Raw genomic sequence first — 22,602 nt, 5'->3', positions numbered from 1 at the left:
GATCCTGTCTTGCCACAATGACTTTTCATCACATGTCTTTTTTTTTTTGTTCAGCTTTCAGCCCTTTTTTTGAAGTTCTGAATGGTGTAGGGTTACACTTGTCATTCACAGATTTACCTGAACAATGGAATAAATAGTGTTTTCTGTTTTACTTCAAAGAATTGCCAAGAAAATGCTTTTAGAAGAAATCAAAGCCAATCTTTCCTCTGATGAGGATACGTCTTCAGATGAGCAGCCCGAGGAAGGAAAGAAGAAACCTGCAAAGCAAACTGAGAACACAGGAGATGATGGTAAGCACCAAAAAGCATCTGGGAAAAAGTGCTGCTGTGGCACCTGTCATGATTTCAAGGGTCACTTGGGAAAATGATTGTTAAAGTTTTCAGGAAAAAATATTCCTGATTTTGATATGTAGTTACCACGTAGAGGACAATGTATGTGGTCATGAGGATTATCATCTCTTTTAGTCTTCTCTATGTTTATTTTTTTGTTATAGTCTGGGTTTTGTAAGCAATTAAGAAGTCCTAGGGGTTTGTAAAGGGGTTATTACCTATACAGAGCAGTAAGTCCTGCAAGTGCACAGGAGAGATTTGGCTAACACAGCCATTGGAACAGGCATTCCAAGCATTCAGGCAGTGGGGAATACTAAACATTGAAGGAAAATGGTATGTTGGTGCTTGTAATTCCCTGGAAAAGCACAGGATTTAGCCTAAATTAATTCAGATTTTCATTCTTGTAAGATAAGAAAGTGACTGGTATGCATGTGGTACTGACTCCTCTGTGTGACAGGAGAAAAGGAAAAGGAAGACAAGAAGTCAGAAAAGGAAGAAGCTAATTCTGAGGATTCAGATTCAGAGGAGGAAGAAACATCCAAGAAGCCCAGATACAGACACAGGCTGCTGAGGCAGAAGCTCACTGTGAGTGATGGGGAGTCTGGAGAAGAAAAGAAGGTGGTGAAACCAAAAGACAAAAAAGAAGGGGGGAAGCGCAGAAATAGAAGGAAAGGTACATAATCCACATCTTTTTTTGGTCATAAAAAGTACTTGCCTCTGTAAAATAAATCCAGAGCTTGTTAGACTGGAGATCTCAACCTTTGTGATTTTAAAATCCCTGTCTAAGCTTCCTTGTGTATGAAATCTAGCATTCCCTTATCTTTGTTTGATAAATGGTTTTCTTTGAAATGTCAAACACAAGTGCAGCTCTCTCCACTTGCTGTATCCTCTGAATTGGATTAATCCTGTGGAATCTTAGAATATCCATCCTAAACAGCAGAGGCAAGGCCAGGATGTCTGAATTTGGGCAAATCAGTCTTGTCCTTTATGTAATTCCTCTCTTGGAGAGGCAGTAGTGCCTGAGGAACGTGTCCATGCTGGAATGGCAGTGGAGCAGGCTGGAGCTGAGCAGCAGATGGCACTGTGAAATGAGTCTGGCCTGGCCCTGCATTGTTGCAGGCAGGAACAAAGAACCTGTGGGTGTTTCCTGGCCAGGAAAGGTGCACTGGGCTTCCCTGATCTGGGTTGCACTAATGCCAGCCAGATTTTGTGGTCTTCCACTAAATAAAAGATGCAATGTGATTTGTTTAGCATTTTCCTCCATGAAAACTCTCGTTTTTATCTGTTTGGAAATTGATGTTTTTCCTCTCTTATAGGATTAAAGCTCTACCTACAGCATTTCATACAGGAGGAATAACTGTAAATTACCTATGAATTAATGTGCAAGTAAGAGGCAGCTTAGGGTTCTTCAGTGCAAGCCTTTGAAGTTGACTGCCCTCAAACACAACAATATATTTGATTTCAGTTTGCCCTTTTTAGCCCTATGTTATTAATGTTACCATTCCCCATATATGTGAAACAACTCATGTTTTAAGCCTTGTCATTCATAAAACAATTAAACTTTCCACTGTGTTCAAGGTTAGGCTGAAATTCTGTGTTAAATACCACACTGGTGTCTTCATTACCTAAAAATGCCAGGAATAGCTCCTCAAAGTGTCTGGGAGAGTCTTGCTAATGCTGCTCTTTTAGGTGTATTTTAATTGCTTTTTGAGGCAGTTTTGAGCTTGCAGTACCTGAAGAAATGCCAAGCCATAAATGTAGTGATGCAATTTTATATTTTGTGTGTAAGTAAGGGCCCTTTTCTCAAAGTATGGTTATGAAATGACATGTAAAGCATTTGAAGCAAAAACTTCTGTTTAACTAAAAATCACCTTTGGTTTTCTGAAGTTCCATACTGTTCCCCACAGTTCTCCATCATTTAATGCTCTCTTCCATTTGCTCCTAAAATAAATATAGATGTTCATGCATAAGGACCTCAAGGCTTGTGGCACAATAAGCCACCCACCAAGACCCAGCTAGTGCTTAAATTTTAACTTTTCCTTCTCTGTGCCCTTCTTATCTTATAAATATGGGTCCCATATTGTGTGAAATGAACCCTGGCAGTGCTTGCTGCTCTGGAGCAGTTGTTGTGCAGTGAGGAGCTGCTGGCTTTGCAGTGATACTCACCATGAAATAAATGCTGCTTTCTTTTCCAAGTGAGCAGTGATGACTCCAATGACTCAGAGTTCCACGAGTCTGCAGTGAGTGAGGAGGTCAGTGAGTCTGAGGATGACCAAAGGCCAAGGACAAGGTATGGACAAAGCTGACCTGTGCTTACCCTGTGCTCATTTTGGGTTTTAATAGTGCAGTTTGTGCAGGGAGATGGTAAAAATCAAAACACTTTGGAGCAGTTCTTAAAACCCTTGATGATATTTGTCTGTAGGAATTATAGAGCATTAATTTATTTTGCAACAAATGTGGGGATTTTGAATTTGTACCGCAGTAGGGGGATACACAACAATTTGATGAGCCAGTACCAAAAAGAATATCAAGAAATAAATGGACATTTTAATGCCAAATACATCTCTGTCAACTGATGGATCTCAGTATAAAATTAATGCTTTATGGTTCTGAGATTCTGAAGGGTTTTCTCTTTGCTGTGTGTATCCAGTGGGCTGAGCAGGAAGGAATTTATAAGTCAGATCTAACTGCACAAAAGGAGTGCATATCTTATTAATTAATGGTTAATTAATTACCTCTCCTCCTTTACCATTGTTTTTCACTGGGACAGAGGATTACTATGCTTAATCAGTAATATTGCCTTTTGCTTTTTTAATAGATCTGCCAAAAAAGCTGAGGCAGAGGAAAACCAGCGCAGCTACAAACAGAAAAAGAAACGAAGGAGGATAAAAGTTCAAGAGGATTCATCCAGTGAAAATGAGAATAAGGTGCTCTGTCATGTTTTGAAGTAATAAATAGGGATTTTCTGACTCTTCTGCTCATGGTATCTCAAACACCTTTGCACAAAATACAGTAAAAAATTAAAGCTTTTCTCAATAATGTCAGTTCAGGCTAAAATTTGTAAAATGTCACCATTATGGAGGTAAAACATTATGTTTGAACTACAGCTTTTCCTGTCTAGATCTTGATAAAAATGCATGGTATTGAAGTAAATGGAATTTTTAATCTAAATGTAGATGAGACAAATTGTAGATTCAGGCTTTGGTAGTGTTGGAGTTTCTTTTCCTGTGTGGTGCAAGTAGGGGCTGATGTGATTTAGCCTCAGTATTAAAGGAAAAAAAACTGCTTTATTAATAATAATTATTAGCTACTATCAAATGATAACAGTACTGCCTTTGCACAGCTGGGCCTATCTTTTATCTCAGAATACATTACAGTTAAGGTGGCACTTCTTTTGTCAGACTTCTGAAAAAGGCTTTTTTTTCCTATTAACTGAACTTCACCTGTGTGTGTAAGAGTTTCTGGGAGCTTGTCTAAGAATGAAGGGTTTCATGGTCTGTGCCATAATTTTCTATCTAATGTGTATTCCACTTAATTTCTAATAGAGTAACTCTGAGAATGAGGACAATGATGACTCAAAATCTCCTGGAAAAGGCAGGAAGAAGATCAGGAAGATTATTAAAGATGACAAGCTTAGAACAGAAACACAAAATGCACTTAAAGAAGAAGAGGAAAGAAGAAAACGCATCGCAGAGAGAGAACGGGAGAGAGAGAAATTGAGAGAGGTATGGTCTGGTTTCTGTGTAAAATTCTGTGAACTTGAATTCCTCATGATGTTTAACTTCAACCTCAATGTAATTTGATCAGTAATTTTTGAGAATCCCTTACATGCAGCCTTATAAGCCCCAAGTTTTGTCTGCAGTTTGACCTTGGTACGTTTTATTTGGCTGCTGTGACCTTAGAAAGTTGTTTCAGCTCCCTGCTGCTTCACTTCAGTGCCAAAATTGTGATGCAGTAAAGAATTGAAGGTTTCTCTTTAGTAAATAAATTCTTGCTTCCAGTTCTGGTAAATCTGAAGTGTCTCAAATGCTGGGTGTTTCTCTTGGGAGAATATTCCTCTGATGGCCTTTTCTGTTTCAGGTGATAGAGATTGAAGATGCCTCACCTCTGAAATGTCCCATTACAACCAAGCTGGTTTTAGATGAAGATGAAGAAACCAAAGAACCATTAGTGCAGGTTCACAGGAGTATAGTGACCAGACTGAAACCACACCAAGTAGATGGTAAGGAAAGAGTTTAAAGGAAAATTTTTTTTTTTTTTTCTCTACAGGGGCACAGCAGCTTATGCAGACAGAGTTTGAATAATAAAAAACTCCTTCTGGTAAAAGCAGAATGTGTCTTCTCATCTCCCTATCCCCAGGATCAGGCAATCTGCATCCTCACAGGAATATTTTCCAGCACAGTTGGCACATCTTCAATGAAGCTGTGAATATAATCAAGTTCAAGACAAAGATCATCCCACGTACACCCCACTGGACAGAAATGAATCAATCATTATCCTGACAGCTGCTTTCCTAGGAGTTACCATGATTTCAGTGATCCCAGCTGTCTGTCATTGGGTGAACTGTAATAAAATGAATGTTTAATCAGAAAACTTTCAATAATTTTCTTCAGGTGTTCAGTTCATGTGGGATTGCTGCTGTGAATCTGTAAAAAAAACCAAGACATCTCCTGGCTCTGGCTGCATTCTTGCTCACTGTATGGGCCTGGGGAAAACATTACAGGTAAGAAACACAATTTATTTCCAAGTGCTGTGTAGTTCTCTTGCAACTTAGAATAAGAAAATAAATACAGAAAAAATTAATACAGAAAATACAAAAAATAAATACAGAAAACTTAGAATAAGAAAATAAATACAGCTGGGAGGGGAGAGGCTTCAGGAACCTGTTTCTAAAACTGTGGAATAATCTTAAGCAGGTTGTGTTTTTTCTGTCCTCCTCATTCTTTTTTTTCCATTAAATGATTTATTTTCTTGACTGTTTTAAAATTAATTTGCTGCTGATGAAGTACAGGTTTATCAGATTTGGTTGGGTTTAATTTTTAATGCCAGACCTTGTGTAAAGTCAGATGCTGGTGGGTTTGTGGGGATTTTTTGAGTGGCACAGAGCTGAGCATGATCAGAGAACTGAGGTCACTCATGGTATGACCAGTTCAGGCAAACCCAGGCTGAGCTGTGGTTGGGGTGGTGCACAGCAGGATTTTATCTCCAGCTCCAGCATATCTGAAAATATGCTTTGTTTAGGGAAATGGGGGTGGCAGATCCGCTATTTTTACAGTCTGCAATTCTACAGAACATTTCAAAAATCACCTTTGAAAGGTGTATTTTTATATACTTGATCCTAGCTTAGCTGGTGTGGTTCTTGAGGAGTTAATCACACCTTTTAGTGGAGATTTGCAATGCTTTGCAGAACTGTTGTGTAGGGGACTTTTTCCACCTACACTTTACACACCATGGAGTCTGATGAAATACTTAGAGCAGAACGTATTTTTATAGTGATCCAGATGTGTTAATGACAGTAATTTTGGCTGTAACTCCTTGATAAATCAAAGAAAGCCATAGTTAGAAACATTTATTAGTATAAGTGATTTTGAAGGTGGTGTATGAAGCTAGGCTGGTTGTTTTTTCCATATGTGTCCATTTGCCAGTCACTGCTGTGCTCTATGCCATTTGTTTTTAGCTCTTAAAAGAGCTGAACCAGCCATGAATTCTGGCAGACTTTGCCAGCTGCAGGGCAGGATGTCAGTGGAAATCAGGGAAATCAGGAATTGGGGACTTGCTGCCCATGACTGTGGTCATGAGACTTCCTGGGAAGTTTTGTCTTAACAGAGCCACCAGCAAATCCTTTTGTTTTAAAAGCAGTTTGCTGCCCAGTGTTCCAAGCACAGTCATTTCATGTTTAGAATCCCTCTGTTAAATCAGAGTTGCCAGATACCAATATTTGAGCTTCTGGTGTTGTATCAGAAGTGGAGAGCTGGAGCTGCCATGGCATCACTAACTCTCCTCTAGTCCTGCTTTGTTTGCTGCTGCTCAAAACAGGCAGCCCAGCAGAAGCACTGAGTGACACCAGAAGGTTTTGGGGTTTTGGGTTTTTCCCAGCCTCATGGAGGTGTTGTCACCCTCAACACACAGGCTGCAGGGTGAATCCTTGGCAAGCACTGCCCCAGCCTGCTGCAGAGCTCTGTTGAGAGAATTTCCCTTGAAAAAAATGTGAGAAACTGCTTTAAGACTGAAGTTCACTTTAAAGAAACTTAACTGTGAATTTATTTTGTGTTTGGGATGAATGTTGGGAGAAAGCTTAAAACTTGCTGATGGAAGTGTTTAAATTTATGAAAATGATTGGTGAAATGTAAAGGGAGGGTTTTCTATGAAATCATTCAGCAGTTCAGGAGTATCTCAGTATGTGAAGAATGTGTGCAACCTTGGAACACAGAGTAAGGAGTGTATGAACTGGAAATACACCTGCATGAAAATGTAACCAAAAATTCAATTTGTTTAACAAAAAATATATTTAAACAAGGTTGTTGTTGGTAATTTAATTACATAATTGAATAGATAACATTTATCTTTCTTTCCTGGTGTTTATTTGGTGTTCTGCCTGGATTTTCTCTTGCAGGTAGTAAGTTTTCTCCACACAGTCTTGCTATGTGACAAACTGGATTTTCGGACAGGTCTGGTTGTGTGTCCACTCAACACTGCCTTGAACTGGCTGAATGAGTTTGAAAAATGGCAAGAAGGTTTAGAAGATGAGGAGAAGCTAGAGGTAAGAGGCTTAAAAAGAGCTCTTCATGAAATAACTGGATGATTTGCAAAATTGGGAAGCTCCACCACTTAAAACAAAGGCTAAGAAATGTGCTTTAACGATGTGAAAAATCTCCTTGCATTAATACATGAGAAGTACTGAAAATTAGACCACTGTTGAATATTTTAAGAGGAATTAAAGGGTTTTTTTTCCCCTTTGGAAGGTCTATGAGCTGGCAACTGTGAAAAGGCCCCAGGAGAGGAGCTACATGCTGCAGCACTGGCAGGATGAGGGAGGTGTGATGATCATTGGCTACGAGATGTATCGAAACCTGGCACAAGGCAGGAATGTGAAGAGTAGAAAACTTAAAGAAATATTTAATAAAGCTTTAGTCGACCCAGGTAAGTGAAAATTTATACAGCTTGTATAGTTTGGACTTCCAGGTTTATGTATATGAGCAAAGAAAATAAATGGTGTTGGTAAGATTCATCAGATTTTCTTTGCTGAGTTACAGGAATTTGTTCAGAATCTCCCCCATCTGCTTTTGTAAATAGATTTCTGTAACAGTCTTTTCTATTAAATCAAATACAAGGAATATATTCTAGAAACTTTTCCTGTTAAGTATTTTTTTTTGCTGACTTTGCTTCCTTTGTAAAGTAATTTGAGGTTTTTGTTGGGGACCCAAGGCTGTTTTAATCTGTTAATTTGTTACAGCCACAAGATGTTTTGTCCTTGATGGAAATCTACCACTAAGGAGGCAACTGCACATGAAAATAGTAGACAATGTACCTTAGAAATGTGAAAAACAAGTGTTAATGAAGTGCTAATTAAGGGAATGCAGATAAAGCAGTTAATTATTGTTTCAGTCTTGGGAAATGGATGTCTGGTTTGAGCTGAGCTGAACTTAGCAAACTTATGTCAACATGTATGGAAGCACTTGAAAATATTCCAAGTGGATATAACTGATTTCTCAGGTGGTCCCCAAAAAGAACTAAAAATTTTAGGATTAGGATGGTTCATCAAAATAGCAAAATTTCCCTACAAATTCTGAACTGGCAACTGATACCTAAAAAAATTTAGGGTTATGCAGAATGTCTTAAAAAGTGGTTTTAAAAGTTTTTACAACTTTGCTGTACTGTTGGTATTTCTCCTTGAGAATGCAGGTATGGAAGGCAAAGTAAGTGGAGCTGGGTTTTCTTGGGTTTTAATTATCTGATGGACTTGACATTGACAGTGTGTGATTGATTTTCTTCCCTCTTTCTCATTGGTAATTGTACTTGCTGAGCTTGATTTTGTGGAGTTTCCTGCTAAAGTAGGGCTGTGAATTCTGTTCTAATAGACCAAAGAGGGGAAAATACCTTCATGATTTTTGGCATTGGCCAAGTGGAATTGGCATCTCCATCTCTGCAGAGATGCTGTTGGAGCAGCTAAAACATTAATTAATTTTCTGCCAGCTTGACTAAGTCATACAATGGCTGTGGAGTCAGGGTAGCTCCAGTTCAGCAGCTGATGAACTATTTTAACTGGTTTTGTTGATACATAATGTGTTGATTCCACACACATTATTAAGCAGTGAAGGAAATGCATTTCTTTCCAATGGGATTTTGACTCCTCCTACCTAAGCTGTGTTATTAAAACCAAAAAAAAACCCAACAACAAACCAAAAAAGAGTGGGGAACCCTGTTCTGTCAGTGCTATTCTGTATCTGATTTTCTCAGGATATTGCATTTATTGGGAATATTGTCAAGGAAGTGAAAGCTAAGGGAGAAAAGGTGTGAATTGCTGTCTCAAAGTAGTGGTAACAGGACAGTAATTCTGTATTTAGTGGGTCTTGTTCTGGTACAGAACAAGATGAAATAAAATGTTATGCAGTAATTGATTTTTGTGGGTTTTTTTCCTGGTGGGAGGTGTAAGGGAGGGCAAATGTAAGGGTTGTTGCTGTGTGTGTTTGAAGTAACATTGTCCCTTCGTGGATTTGTGTTTGTGTAGGCCCAGAAATACTGGACTGTGGGATGTTAGGAGGAGACAGTGACTGGGTGTCCCATCCCATGGGTTTCCATCCTGCTGTGTTCCTGTTCTCCCTCCAGAGCTCTTCAGGCACTGGGACAGAGCCCAGAGTGTCTGGGCTTAGCTCCTAGCTTTGTGTACTTTATTGAGTTTGGAGCTGCAGCACACGGACCCTCAGAGATTTTGGATAATTCCAGATGAACATGGAGCCTCCTGTTCTGTTCTCCTCTAGGGCTGGTTGATAGAATGCAGTCAGACCATTGGGAAAGCCAACCTTGAAATAACTCCTTAATTATTTTTGTAGAATCATGGAAACTTCAAGGTTGACAAAGACCTGCAAGGTGGAGTGCAGACTCACATGCCCACTAAACTGTGCCATCATCTTCCATGTCTCCTCATTTTTGACTCCACCACCTCCCTGGGCAGTTCCTTCTATGCTTAACCACCCTTTCAGTGGAGAAATTTCCTAATATCCAGCCTGAACCTCTCCTGGCACAACTTGGGGGCATTTCATGTTGCCTCATCCCTTTCTCTGTTTTAACTAATTGCAGGAAGGCAGAAGTGTCAGTGTGTTGTTAGCCATTAAATTTTGGAGCCATTTGGATTGGCTAAATGTGCATTGCAAGATTCTCATTTGTTTCTTGCTCTCCTGGTGGGTCAGCATGGACATTGAAGGAGAAAACCATGTGCTGGCTTCTGCTGGGACTGGAAACAGGGAAACCTTGGCCTCTGAATGGGAGCACTTCCCATTCAAAAAGCTGCAAATTTGGGATTTGAGTGCTGATTTAATGAGATGTGTCTGGTGAATACTGCTGGGGTAGGACCCTGTATGGGGGAAGCTTGTGTTGCACTGTCAAGGGGAGCAGAGGGGGAAGGTTTAGCCAAAGTTTATGGGTGGAGAAGTGATTTCATTAATTAACCAGCTCAGCTATGTGGAAGAATGGCAGGATTTTATACACACACAGGGTTTCCAGCTGCCTTGTGCCACTGCTGCAGGACTGTTGGTTATTGATCATTGCTGTGCTCTGCTTGAAGAACTTCAATCACTTTATTTATTTTTAACTTGTTGCTGGTACTGTTTAACTTGGAGACTTCTCTTTAATTGACAGTTGTATAAAGTTCTTGTAGACTTCAGAGGATCAGGAGGACTGTATATATCTATATATCTCTATCTTTTATGTATTTCAATATATTGACCTGTGCAAGTACAGTAAGAAGGATGAGAAGATGAGGACGTTGAGGAAGGATTGCATGAGTAGGGCTTTTTAGCCTAGGAAAAAAATACTAAAATGTTCCACCAATAAAGAGCTAGTTAATGAAAGGAGTGTTGTCAGTTGGTTTTGACATGATCAGGAGAAAGGAAAGGGCAGAATTTATTCAGATTTGTAGCAAATTGGGTGTTACTGCACAGTGTTTTAGCAAGAGAGAGGCTGTGGAGTTTCCCACTTCTGTCAGGCCTGCCCCTTTCTCATAACCCTAATCTCAGATGCAGAAAATGATCTAAATGATCCCCTGAGGTCCCTTTAAGCTTTACATTCCTTTATCACATTTTGAGGAATGTTCTGTCCATAATGATTTGCATTTGTGTTTTGGAAGAACAAGGGAAAAACCCCACAAATGGATGAAAATCTCTGCTGCTGAACTGTGGCCAAGATGTTAGTTCAAGATATCGGTGCTGCATTGCTGCCAAACAAACCATGAATAATTGTACTGAGTTTGGGGTTTTTCATATTTTTACTGTCATTCACTTACTCTAAACAGCAGGTTTTGAGGTGGTTTTTTAACTTAATTTCTCTACCTTTATGTGAATGAATCACAGTTTTTAATGAAATGAGCCTTAGAGAAAGGATCTGTCAATGCTAGAGATGGTTACTTACAATTAAAGGAAGGCTTTGTGTGTAGCCACTCAGTGTTTTTCTTTCTGTCAGAACTGAGAAGGTACAAGAGTCATGAAATAATATGGGGAAATGTTTCTGTGGCAGGTGGGAAATTCAGAAATACATTGGCTTGGACAAGCCTGAGTGCATTTGGAATTCATATGTGGATTTTCATAATTGTCTTCTAGACTTGTTTTAAAAGTTTGGCGTTTGTTTTGTTTGGGTTTTTTTGCTTGGAAAGAAATATCTTCTTGATTCCTTTCTCTTCACATGTAAGATTCAAATCACTTTTAAATCACCTTAAAATGGAATGATTAAGGTGACTGGCACTGGTGTGTAGTAGTCAGAGGTGTAATTGATTCTCTGCAGTTGATCACTGCCCTAGAATTAACTTTATTCTTTAGAAGGCAGTTTGAATTTAGTCTGAGACAAAATATTCTCAGTAAATTATAAAAGATTAAACTGTCCTTGCTGACAAATCCTCCTTTGCTCCTCAAATATTTGCCTTTTTACTGCTGAATTGCTGAGCCCAGCTGGTGGCTTTTCTCCAAGGTGCAGCCACTTGTCATGAGCTGCTTTCAGAGCTGAGAGTGCTGGAACTGAGGTCAGGTTTAGAGCTGGTAAAACATTTATCATGAGTTACTACTTGGATCCTAGAATATCTTTTACTTCATTTTCAAGGAAAGAAATTCCAGAAATTGTGCTAAGTCTGAAAACAATTAAGAGTAAGTCTGTTCTGCCAAGTTGGGTATTATTTATCTTATTATTAGAGTTGCTTTGCATGCTGTGGGAATGTGTTGTGGTTTTGACATTCCTTGTGCAGCTCACTTAAACCAGACTGATATTTTATCTCCTGGAAGAAAGCTGAGGACATTCCTGAGGTGACTTTCAGCTGCAAGGTGACAGTTCACTTGTCTGTAATTCAGGTCAAATCTGGTTGTGTTTTATATTATCTAAGACTTCTGATTGCACTCTGTCCCCCTGGTGTTATTCTTGCCTTAATGAAAAATCCCAGTTACCTGATTTTTGGGTGTTTTGGGATTGCCCAAGTGTCAGTAGATGGCAGCCTAAAGCTGGAGAGAAGGAAGTTTCACTGAGTTTTGACAGGATGGATGGAGGTGCAGCCATGCACAACCAGCAGCAGGAATAGACCATTTTATCAGGAATGTGCTGCAAAGCTGAGTTTAATCCTTGCCATGAAGATTTTACAAGCAACAGCCTTGATTTTACCAGAGTGGCTCCTCTGAATGCTTGTGCAAAGGCAGAGTGAGAACCCAATCAGTGCTAAAAAATCTCACCAAAAAACACACAAAAAAAGTTTAAAAAAAACCCCAGAGTAACATTGGTGTAGAACAAAATTTGGATACTTGAGGCTGTCAGGTTCTTTGTGGCAATGAAATATTGTGGAGAGATTTAATATTGTTTCTTTCCAGGTCCTGATTTCGTGGTGTGTGATGAAGGACACATATTGAAAAATGAAGCATCTGCTGTCTCCAAGGCAATGAATTCTATTAAATCTAGGAGAAGAATAATTCTGACAGGAACACCACTGCAGAATAATCTTATAGAATGTGAGTAGTTGTCTTTTATTTCCTTCAGTGCACTTTTGCCTGTCAGCCATGGAAGATATATGTGGTGGTGTTTGCAGGGGTCCCAGGACGTGGGAAGAGATGAGAATCTTGACTCCATGTTGCAGAAGGCTGATTTATTATTTTATGATATATATTGTATTAAAAGAAAATGATATATTAAAACTGTACTAAAAGAATAGAAGAAAGGATTTCATCAGAAAGCTAGCAAGGAATGGAAAGGAAATGGAATGATAATAAAATCTTGTGACTGACCAGAGAGTCTGAGCCAGCTGACTGTGATTGGCCATTAATTAAAAACAACCACATGAGCCAATCCCAGATGCACCTGTTGCATCCCACAGCAGCAGATAACCATTGGTTACATTTTGTTCCTGAGGCCTCTCAGCTTCTCAGGAGGAAAAATCCTAAGGAAAGGATTTTCCATAAAGCATGTCTGTGACAGATATATTCAGTTTGACTGCAAGAAAAGGATTTGAAGCCGTGCAGCTGCCTGCTAAATTTCTAAAATTCACTGAGACCCGTATTTAGCTGTGGCACATTTCTTTCCTGTTTGCATGACTCCCACCAGTGTGTTTTCCATTTGGAAGCACTCAAGTGTGCCCTGTTTCTCCTAGATCACTGCATGGTTAACTTCATCAAGGAGAACTTGCTGGGCTCCATTAAGGAGTTCCGGAACCGGTTCATCAATCCCATCCAGAACGGGCAGTGCGCAGACTCCACCCCCGTGGATGTCAGGGTGATGAAGAAACGTGCTCACATCCTCTATGAGATGTTGGCTGGCTGTGTTCAGGTGACAACACTTTGTTCCTAACTCATCATTTCACTCCAAGGAAACAGGGGAGTTCTTTTGTCTCACTCAGAAATCACCCAAGTCCTGTCAACTTCTGATTTGAGAGCTCCATAAATCTTTTAACTGAAATATTTTCACTATTTTGCAGGATATTTGCAGGAAAAAATATTTCACAATATTTTGCAGGATTGTTAGATCCCTGCATTATTTATGACTAGAAAAACTTCATAGTTTTTCTCCAAATGTCAATGTATTCTAAAATACAACTATAAGAGGATACAGCTATTTCCTGCTGGGAGACAAGAACATTTTGTGGTAGAGTAGGACATTAGTTGCTCTGAAATATTCCATTTTAATTCCATATGCACATTTAAAAACTGCCCTAAAGTCTGCACAGAAAGTTGCTAGTCCTAATTTGTCAGTTATTTCTGAACATGTATTTTTTCTGATCTGCAAGAATCAGAACAAGGGAAAACAAGAGAGAAGGAAAATTATTCAGGAATAGTTTTGTCAGTTATTTCTGAATATGTATTTTTTCTGATCTGCAAGAATCAGAACAAGGGAAAACAAGAGAGAAGGGAAATTATTCAGGAATCGTTTGTCAGTTTTGTCAATTATTTGTGAATATGTATTTTTTCTGATCTGCAAGAATCAGAATAACTGAAAACAAAAGAGAAGGTTCAAAAGGGTGAAGAACTTGTTACTTTATAGACCTTAGATAAAACAAGCTTTGGATGGAGCCCACATGGATTTTCTCCAGCCCTGTGCACAGCAGATGCTGTCCATAGAGAGTGGAGAGACAGAGTAGTGTCAGAGTCAAAAAAAAACCCAAACAGAAGTAAAATCTGGTTTTAGCATTCTTAAAAAAAGCCCCAAATGTTTCCAGAGCAGCTCCTGGTGTTGCAGTGAACTTTGCAAGGACTTGGAACTGGGCATGGGCTTAGCAGGTCATAGACTTTGGCAGGTGGGTTCCTGCTGCAGGGCCTCAGTAAATTATATTTCTGGGCTGATTTTGCCCCTCTGGGGCTGAAAGCACCAGGATCAGCATCCCTGATCCCCCAGTGCTTTGTCCTTTGGGATGCCCCAATGCTCCTGAAGCTCTCAGGAGTCACTGCCATGTTTCTGTGACTGAAGCAGTGTCTGTGAACTTGCAGAGGAAGGATTACACAGCCTTAACCAAGTTCCTGCCCCCCAAGTACGAGTACGTGCTGGAGGTGAGGATGACCCCCATCCAGTGCAAGCTCTACCAGTATTACCTGGATCATCTGACAGGTATGTGCCTGCAGCCCTGATGGCATTTCATAAGGGGCATTTTGCCACAGTTGCTAGGTGAAAATCAACTTTCTGAACTTTGTTCTGTGCACTAAAGTGCTTGGACAACCAAAAAAAATAAGTTTTTTTTTGTAGTAGAATACTGCAGCGTTACAGGCCATTAAAGGCGGCTCAGGTTTTATTAGTTAGATTCATTGACACCTAAATGCAAATGTTATTTTGTGTTTGCCACCTTGGGCTGCTTTTACAAAACCTAAATAGACAAGTCTGTCTTTTTAAGAGAATTTGTGTACATTCCTGTACTGGGGAGCAATGTGCTTTTATGTAAAAAATGTAATAATGTTTCTCATTATCAAGAAAAAGGAGAAAATCTAATTTTGACAACTTTAACTGGGAGAAAAAATGGCTGTGAGTGAGTAATTTGAGCCCTTTTACAAGAGATGTTGCAGGATGATGTGCAGCTGGAAAGAACACTCAGATGTGCTCTGCTGGGCTCTTCAAAGGGGAGCAGAGTGTGGCCAACTCACTTCAGGGCTCACTCTAAAACCTGAACTTTATTGTCAGGTGTAGGTGGTGGCAATGAAGGTGGAAGAGGCAAAGCTGGAGCTAAACTATTCCAGGATTTCCAGATGTTGAGCAGAATCTGGACTCACCCTTGGTGTTTGCAGCTGGACTATATTAGCAAAGAAAATAAGGTAAATTAGATATATCAAAATACTCTCACTTGAGAACTTTCCAAACAAGCTCTGCCAAACTCTAGGTAAAGTTTTGTCAAATTAATGGAAATCTTTGTTGCTGTGGGGTCATTTTGCTGCTGGTTTTGTCATATTTTTCTTGCTGGGTATGTTGTCATTCTTAAAACATTTTGCAAGGCCAGGCCTTTGTAGAACTTACCATTGTTCAAATGAAGAGTGAGCAGATGGCTAAAGGTTTAATAAAAGGTTCTGGGTGAACATGGTTAATAACTTCTGTTTTTTCTTTTTTGAGGGCTATTTTGATGAAGACAGCATGGATGACTTCATAGCCTCAGATTCAGATGAAACTTCCATGAGCTTAAGTTCTGATGATTATGCAAAGTAATTGACCTTTTATTTCGTTTGTTGGTGTTGTTTCCCTTATAGAACTGAAGTGATTTCTATAAAGTGAATGTTCATTTTGTATTTTATGTGTCTCTTAGAATATGTTTTCTTTTAGTGAGATTTAAAAAAAATAATGGGGTGTTTCATGTTGCTTTTTTAGGAAAAAAAAATCCAAGGGGAAAAAGGTGTCAAAAGAGTGTAGCTCGAGTGGAAGTGGCAGTGACAATGATGTTGAAGTCATTAAAGTCTGGAATTCAAGATCTCGTGGAGGTGGGGAAGGAAATGTAGAAGATCTTACAAACAACCCAGCATCAACAAAGTCAGATGAAGGTGAGGATAACACAGAGTGCTGAAAATGTGAGGCAGCTTCGTTTTGCAAAAGGCAATTTGAGAGGGCTGTCAGGAGTTCTGCTCTGTGAAGAATGGCAAATTCCTCAATTCACAGTTACAGCTCCTGCTGCTTCTCATTGTGTATTTATCCTGGAAAAACAAGAGCCAGCAGCTTAGGACTCGGAGCTTTTGAGGCAGGGAAGCTGCAGAGTGAAATTTTTAAATTTAGAAGTACAAAATTATATAACCTGGAAGATTAATGGAAAGATTAGGAAATATATGTCATAATTTGTTGCATCTGGAATTTGAATTGGATGCTGAGCAAGCAGATCCAGTGCAGCAGGAACACAAGACCTCTTTAAAGTTGTTATTCAAACTTCTTACAGCTGCACACTTAATTTTTGGGTTTTTTTCCTGTAATAATCTAGCTTTTGTCTTGCATCTGGTATCACAGAGATAATTTTATGTTATTTCATGTGGGTCTAATCTCTTTCCCTAAGTAATTTAAAATCTTTTGGGAGAGTTCAGGTGAGAAATTTTTTTTTGCCTTCATCCCAGTGACAACATCTTGTAAATGTGTAAGGGGTGGAGGGTGTTGTATGTAAAACATTTACACACAGAGATTAAATGTGCTAAAGGAATTACATTATAGGCTGGCTGAGTTCCTGTCTCTGCATCCCTTAAATATTTAACTCTTGTAATTGCTTATAGTGCAAATGCTGCTTTTTCTTTGTCTCTTTAACTCTTTTCATGCCAGTTAAGTCCGATAATGAGGGAACAATTCAGAGCATTTCAATGAAGACCACGTTCTCATGTTTATTTCTTTTTCTTTGTTTTTTATAGGCAAAGCTACATCCTCTTCCAATCCTGGTAGCCCAGCTCCAGACTGGTACAAAGATTTTGTCACTGATGCAGATGCTGAGGTGTTGGAACATTCTGGGAAAATGGTGCTGCTCTTTGAAATTCTCCGAATGGCAGAGGAGCTGGGAGACAAAGTGTAAGTTCTGGACAGGTCATTGAAAACTTCAGGAATATATTACATTATAGTCATATATATTTCTAATATATGGGTCTGACAGTGTTCCCCATCCATCCACTCTTCATTCTGCTGTTTTCTGAAGCAGCCAAGCATGGTACACTCCTTTTTGTCAGGGATCTTCCCTCACCTGCACGTGCCCCACTGAAATCTTGCTCTCTTTGTCTCAAAGGTTGTATCAGAGGGAGAAGGGGACAAAAATGAAGCAGTGCAACAATTAAAACAACTCCAGAGATGAATTCTGTGTTTCCCTGTTTCTTTTTTCAGCCTAGTGTTCAGCCAGTCCCTGATATCTCTGGATTTGATAGAGGATTTCCTGGAGCTGGCTAACAGGGAGAAATCTGATAGAGATCAGCCTCCTATCTACAAAGGTGAGTGTCTCCTTCAGCAGCTGCAGTGCTCACAGCTCTTTCCCAAGCCTCTGCTCAGTGCCCATGGAGTGGTTTGAAATCAGTGTTTCCATGAGGATGTTTCCTGCTCTGAGCTGCCCCTGAGGCTGCCAGGGTTATTGGGCTCCCATTGGGAACTCTGATTTCACTCTCTGTCATCCAGGCTTAGCAGATTAAATGTTCACATCTGAGAGAAGGCATTTTGTTAAATTCTGCACAAAAATGATGTTAAATTCTGGTGTGTGGCAAATCCTTCCTCCTGGGAGAGAGAGTGAAGGGAAGTGAGGCTGCTTTAAAGCAGTGTGGAAAATGTGGAAAATATGAATTTAGGTTTTATATGCACAGCAGCAGGTTGGCTTATGGGTTTCATAGGGAGCAAATATTGAATTGATTATTATCCTAGTGATGCTCACATGGCATGGAATGCCTCACTGAGATGTTCCCAGAGCTCTTGAGGGTGCTGTTCCTCCTTTCCCAGAGTTTCATTCCCAGCACATGTGGATTGAAGAATTCCTTCCAGTCTGCCCTTCCTTCCCAGTCTGTCACCAACTCTTCCATGTGTTTGCACTTGAGATAAGGGACAAGTGGCTCAGTGATGGTGACTGGAGATCTCCAGGATGTGTCTCTCACAGATTTATTGTTCCTGCCTGTTACTTCCTATTCTGAATTTTGTCATCTCACACATTCATTACAAGGTGTCTTTTTGAGGAGTTGTGCCTTTATTCTGAGATTTTAAAGAGGTTGGGGGTTTCCATGGGTGGTAGCTCTGGCCAGCAAAATTAGATCATGGCAAGGTTCAGCTTTCCTGACAGAACTCACCAGTCTGCCTCTCACAATGGATTTAATTGAGCAGTATTGCTCCCAAAACCATTCTTTTATTTATGATTGATGGCTCAGGGATATTAATTTTGTACAAATACCTTGATGGCCAGAGAAGATGGAAGATGACTGAGAGAAGAAAATCCTCCATCAGCTGTAGTTATTTTTCCCCCAGTCTGACAAGAAGCTGCTGTAACTCACAGGGCAATGAAACCCAAAGATTTTGCTGGATTTCAGTTCCAAAATGAGTTTGACCTTTGAAATCTCCTTTGGAGCATTGACTTCTCAGTGCTGGTTGAGTGGGAGGCTGACACTGGTGCTGTAATGTGAACCTGCCTGGATCCATTGGAGAAGTGCAATTACAGCACCTAAAGATGAGATGTAACAGCATCTTTGGGACTTCTAAAATTAACTTTAGCTCCAAGTTAAGGCATAGCTCTGCAAATTTATAAATACAGCTAGAAAGTGTGAAAAATAAGAGGACTTCCCCCCCCCACAAAAAAAAAAAAAAATCAGATATTTTCAAAGAATTAAATTTAACCTCAGAACTATTTTTTATTATAAATTTCTCTCTTTAAATTCCAGTTGGTTACTAATCTGGTTATTTACACCATCAGCATTTTCCTAACTTGGCTGTTGCATTTGCAGGTGAAGGAAAATGGTTCAGAAATATTGATTATTATCGCTTGGATGGCTCAACCACAGCTCAGTCCAGAAAGAAATGGGCTGAGGAGTTTAATGATGAAACTAATGTGAGGTGAGATCTCTCCTGAGATAAATATGCTTTATTTTCCCCTTTTTCTTTCTTTTGTTCCCCAGTTATTATTACTTTTATCAGCCTAATGACCTCAGGAGCAGGCAGACGGTGATCAGAGCTCACACAGGAGCCCTGCAGGAATGTGTCACTGACTTCAGATTTTCCTTGCTCTTTCCATTGTCCAATTGTACAGTTTTCAGATTGTAACCAATTTAAATCACAGACAGTGTTTTTATTGCAAGCACTTAAAGGATACAAGGACCTAGGAAGGCTGTGCAGTCCCTGGGCCACTCAGGAGCAAATTAATTCTTTCAGCTGCCTCCAGAATTGGCTCCCAGCCCTCCACTGCTCCTCCAAAATGGGACTTGGAAGTCTGATTTAGATAGAGAGGTACAGACTTGTATTTGAATGAAGTTAGATTTGCTTAAAAAATAAAGAATGTAATCATGGTGCAGTCATTTATAATGTGCAGGGGAAAAAAATTAAGAAGTGAACAAATCCAGTGTTAATACTTTTAAATAGTTTATTGTGTCAGGTGTTTGTCAAGAGCTGGTTCCAAGGTGAACCTGAGATTTTTCTGAATCTCAGAAAACCCAGATACATCAAAGAGACAGTGTCATTGGAGAGTTACCCTGAAAGTTTGCAGGCCAGGAAAGAGTTTCTGTGGCATGGAATCTGCCTGTTTAAAATTAGGGTTTAATTTGATATAACTAATTTCATTAGAGCTTGAAAATGCAAACCCCAAAGTTTTTTTCTTCTCCACCAGTTTTTCTTAACAGCTCATTTGCAAAAGGCCTTGATGTGTATTTTTGGGAGTGCATGTTTTGCTAAAAGTGTTGTTCTTGTAAAATATGCATGTTTTATGCTTAATACATTATTTTAATGGAAGTTTTGGAGTTATTTCAGTGTATGAACAGTTATTTTCCAAAATACTCCAATTTTGCCACTCTTCTCTGTTCCAGAGGCCGCTTGTTTATCATCTCCACCAAAGCAGGTTCCCTGGGAATAAACCTGGTGGCTGCTAACAGAGTCATCATCTTTGATGCCTCCTGGAACCCCTCCTACGACATCCAGAGCATCTTCAGGGTCTATCGCTTCGGGCAGAACAAGCCTGTGTTCGTCTACAGGTTTTTGGCTCAGGTACTTTTCTGGCTGCACTTTTTGTGCTCTTTGATCCTGCAATGAAATTTGGGAGCTGGGACTGTGGGTTCTGTGCCTGTTTGGGCTGTGTGGGGCTCTGTAGTGACCCAAGTTGATCCAGTCATATTCCAGCTCTGATCTGGAGCAGGGTTTGGCCACTGAAGCAGCTCATGAAGGAAAGAGTGGTAAAATAAATGACATTATTTCCTGTGATGTAGCCACAGCTCTCTGCAAAGAGAGCAGCAGGCACAACTTCCTAAGGATATTTCCTGAGAATCACAGTGAGGAACCTCAGAGAAAGGTTCTTATCTCTATTCTTATCTCTATTCTCTGCCCCTGTTGTTTTGCACATGTGGAGTGTGTTAGGAAAATTATTTACCTGAAGGGAGTTCTTAATTCAGTTCTAGTGATGGTTGTTTATATTAATTGGCCTGTCAGGTCCAAGCTGTTGTATCTGTCAGAGACAGTCATGGGTTTTTCAGTAGTATTCTTTTAGTATCTCTTTAATATAGTAAAGTATAATGTAATACAGTTTTAATAAAGCAATTGTTCAGCATCCTAAATCATAGAGTCAAATGCCAATCATTCCCTGCATCAGGAGCTCCCTGTGAGGTTCCCCTTGTCTGACAGTTCATTTACCCAAATTCTGGAATTCCAGCAGTGATTCACATGTCCAGACCCGACTCAGAGCAGGAGTCTCAGCCTTTTTAATTTGCCCACCAATAAAATCTCTGACTGGAGCAGTCCCTGCAGAGGATGGTGGTGGTGCTGTTAGGGAATAGCCCTGCCCAGGGCAGCTCCTTCTGCAGACCCTGATGGTCCCAAGGGCAGTGAAACCACATGGATACAAGTGAATTTTTATAAAAAGGCATCCAGTCTTACTTCAAAACTCCTATCACACCCTGCAGATGTTAAAGATGGGTAATATATAAAATGTATTAAATCTATAAATATAAATAAAAATGACTCAGATGGACACTGATCTGTGTTTCATGTAAGGCCACTGTTTCTGCTGGGCAGTGCCTCTTCAGCTTCTGCTTCCTCAGGTGTGACAGAGGAGCCTGGAGCCCTTTCCCAGGAGCTTCACCCTTGATCCAGTCACTCTTTCCATCCCAGCTGAAGCAGATCCTTGTCTGGGACATGTTACTGTCACAAATGGGGTTTTTCTTCAGGCTTCAGTTTATTTTTGTAGTTTTCTCTGTGCACTTTTGAACTGTTGATATCCTTTTTAAATTATGCTCTTCAGAACAGGCTGTGCTGTTCTCGTCCTTCTCAGTCATCTTTTTTTTCCAAAAATAAGTGATTTTCCTTTTCTTCATCAAAGATCTGATTTTTTTTTGTACACAGCTGTGGTGAATTAGGCTTGACTGCCTCCCTTGCCCTCTCCCCTCCACCACAGTGATATGGTATCTGTTTTCCTTTTCACAGGCTGCTCAAAGCAGCAGAATAAGGTACATGCTGTGAAAATTGCCATTTTTTGGTCAAAATCCTACTTTGGGGAAATGAAGCAAAACTGGATCTCTTAAAAACACCACTAAAAGACCAATTTTCTTCCTCTAGTCACCAGCTAGATGACATCTGTCCCATGCACAATTCCTGCTGGGAATGAGGTTGTTTTTTTTTTTTTCCTTTTATTGCTCAGCAAACAAACAGCTTGAAAGTGGTAGAAAGACAGAAACAAGGCATAGTTTGGGCTTTTTTACACCTGTGTGCATTGCTGTGGGTGAGCAGTGGGTGTTGTGTGCCCAGGGAACCATGGAGGACAAGATCTACGACCGGCAGGTGACGAAGCAGTCGCTGTCCTTCAGGGTGGTGGACCAGCAGCAGGTGGAGAGACACTTCACCATGAACGAGCTCACTGAGCTCTACACCTTTGAGCCAGACCTGCTGGATGACCCCAACTCCGAGAAGAAGAAGAAGAGGGACACCCCCATGCTGCCAAAAGTGAGTGCTGGCCATCAGCAGGAATTTTGTGCTGTAAAAACAACCTGGGTGTGTTGAAACGTGTTGCAGGTTTGTGGTGTGGAGTGGTGGTGGCTGCTTGGAGTGGAGGTGGAGAGCAGGAAACACAATAAAATCCATCATTAATACAACAAACCCTTAATGAGCTGGGTGAGGAGCTTCCTCTCAATGTAATGGGCACTGTGAGAGAAAGATACTCATGAAAAGACCCAGCTTGTCTGGGTGAGGAGTTTCCCCTCAGTGTAATGGACACTGTGAGGGAGATACTCATTAGAAGACCCAACTTTTAAGTCACAACAAACAAACAAAGACACTTTTCCCCACATTTTGAATGAATAGAGGTTTTACTGCATGAAACTGTGGAAAATTCAAATTAGCATCTGAGTGGGTGCTGGTGAAACCCAGCACAAGCTCAGTTTGTGAGGGGTGGCACTGGAGGTAAGAGTCATTTTATCCATGTTTCCCTTTGCCAGAACTTTCTGGG

General features: G+C 40.1%; 1 protein-coding gene across 2 annotated transcripts in view; it reads left to right on the top strand.

The window, feature by feature from the left end:
• The window catches only part of ATRX (ATRX chromatin remodeler), a 70,399-nt gene that overhangs the window by 36,573 nt on the left and 11,224 nt on the right, over positions 1-22,602 (top strand). The window contains exons 11-30 of one of the 2 annotated variants that reach the window (XM_066559688.1): positions 160-290; positions 790-1,002; positions 2,526-2,619; positions 3,148-3,256; positions 3,875-4,054; positions 4,410-4,551; positions 4,943-5,052; positions 6,943-7,089; positions 7,292-7,469; positions 12,386-12,523; positions 13,159-13,334; positions 14,489-14,606; positions 15,171-15,301; positions 15,594-15,682; positions 15,846-16,015; positions 16,859-17,012; positions 17,319-17,422; positions 18,908-19,016; positions 19,979-20,156; positions 21,906-22,100. In XM_066559688.1, coding sequence (XP_066415785.1) covers positions 160-290; positions 790-1,002; positions 2,526-2,619; positions 3,148-3,256; positions 3,875-4,054; positions 4,410-4,551; positions 4,943-5,052; positions 6,943-7,089; positions 7,292-7,469; positions 12,386-12,523; positions 13,159-13,334; positions 14,489-14,606; positions 15,171-15,301; positions 15,594-15,682; positions 15,846-16,015; positions 16,859-17,012; positions 17,319-17,422; positions 18,908-19,016; positions 19,979-20,156; positions 21,906-22,100 — 2,866 coding nt within the window. Of the gene's footprint in view, positions 1-159; positions 291-786; positions 1,003-2,525; positions 2,620-3,147; positions 3,257-3,874; positions 4,055-4,409; positions 4,552-4,942; positions 5,053-6,942; positions 7,090-7,291; positions 7,470-12,385; positions 12,524-13,158; positions 13,335-14,488; positions 14,607-15,170; positions 15,302-15,593; positions 15,683-15,845; positions 16,016-16,858; positions 17,013-17,318; positions 17,423-18,907; positions 19,017-19,978; positions 20,157-21,905; positions 22,101-22,602 lie in introns of both variants that reach the window. The other variant, XM_066559687.1, reaches the window with a different exon arrangement.

The sequence above is a fragment of the Molothrus aeneus genome, chromosome 14 (assembly GCF_037042795.1).
Source record: "Molothrus aeneus isolate 106 chromosome 14, BPBGC_Maene_1.0, whole genome shotgun sequence".
NCBI lineage: Eukaryota > Metazoa > Chordata > Aves > Passeriformes > Icteridae > Molothrus > Molothrus aeneus.
The sequence above is the reverse complement of the archived record's forward strand: the minus strand, read 5'-3'. Positions and strand labels throughout refer to the sequence as shown.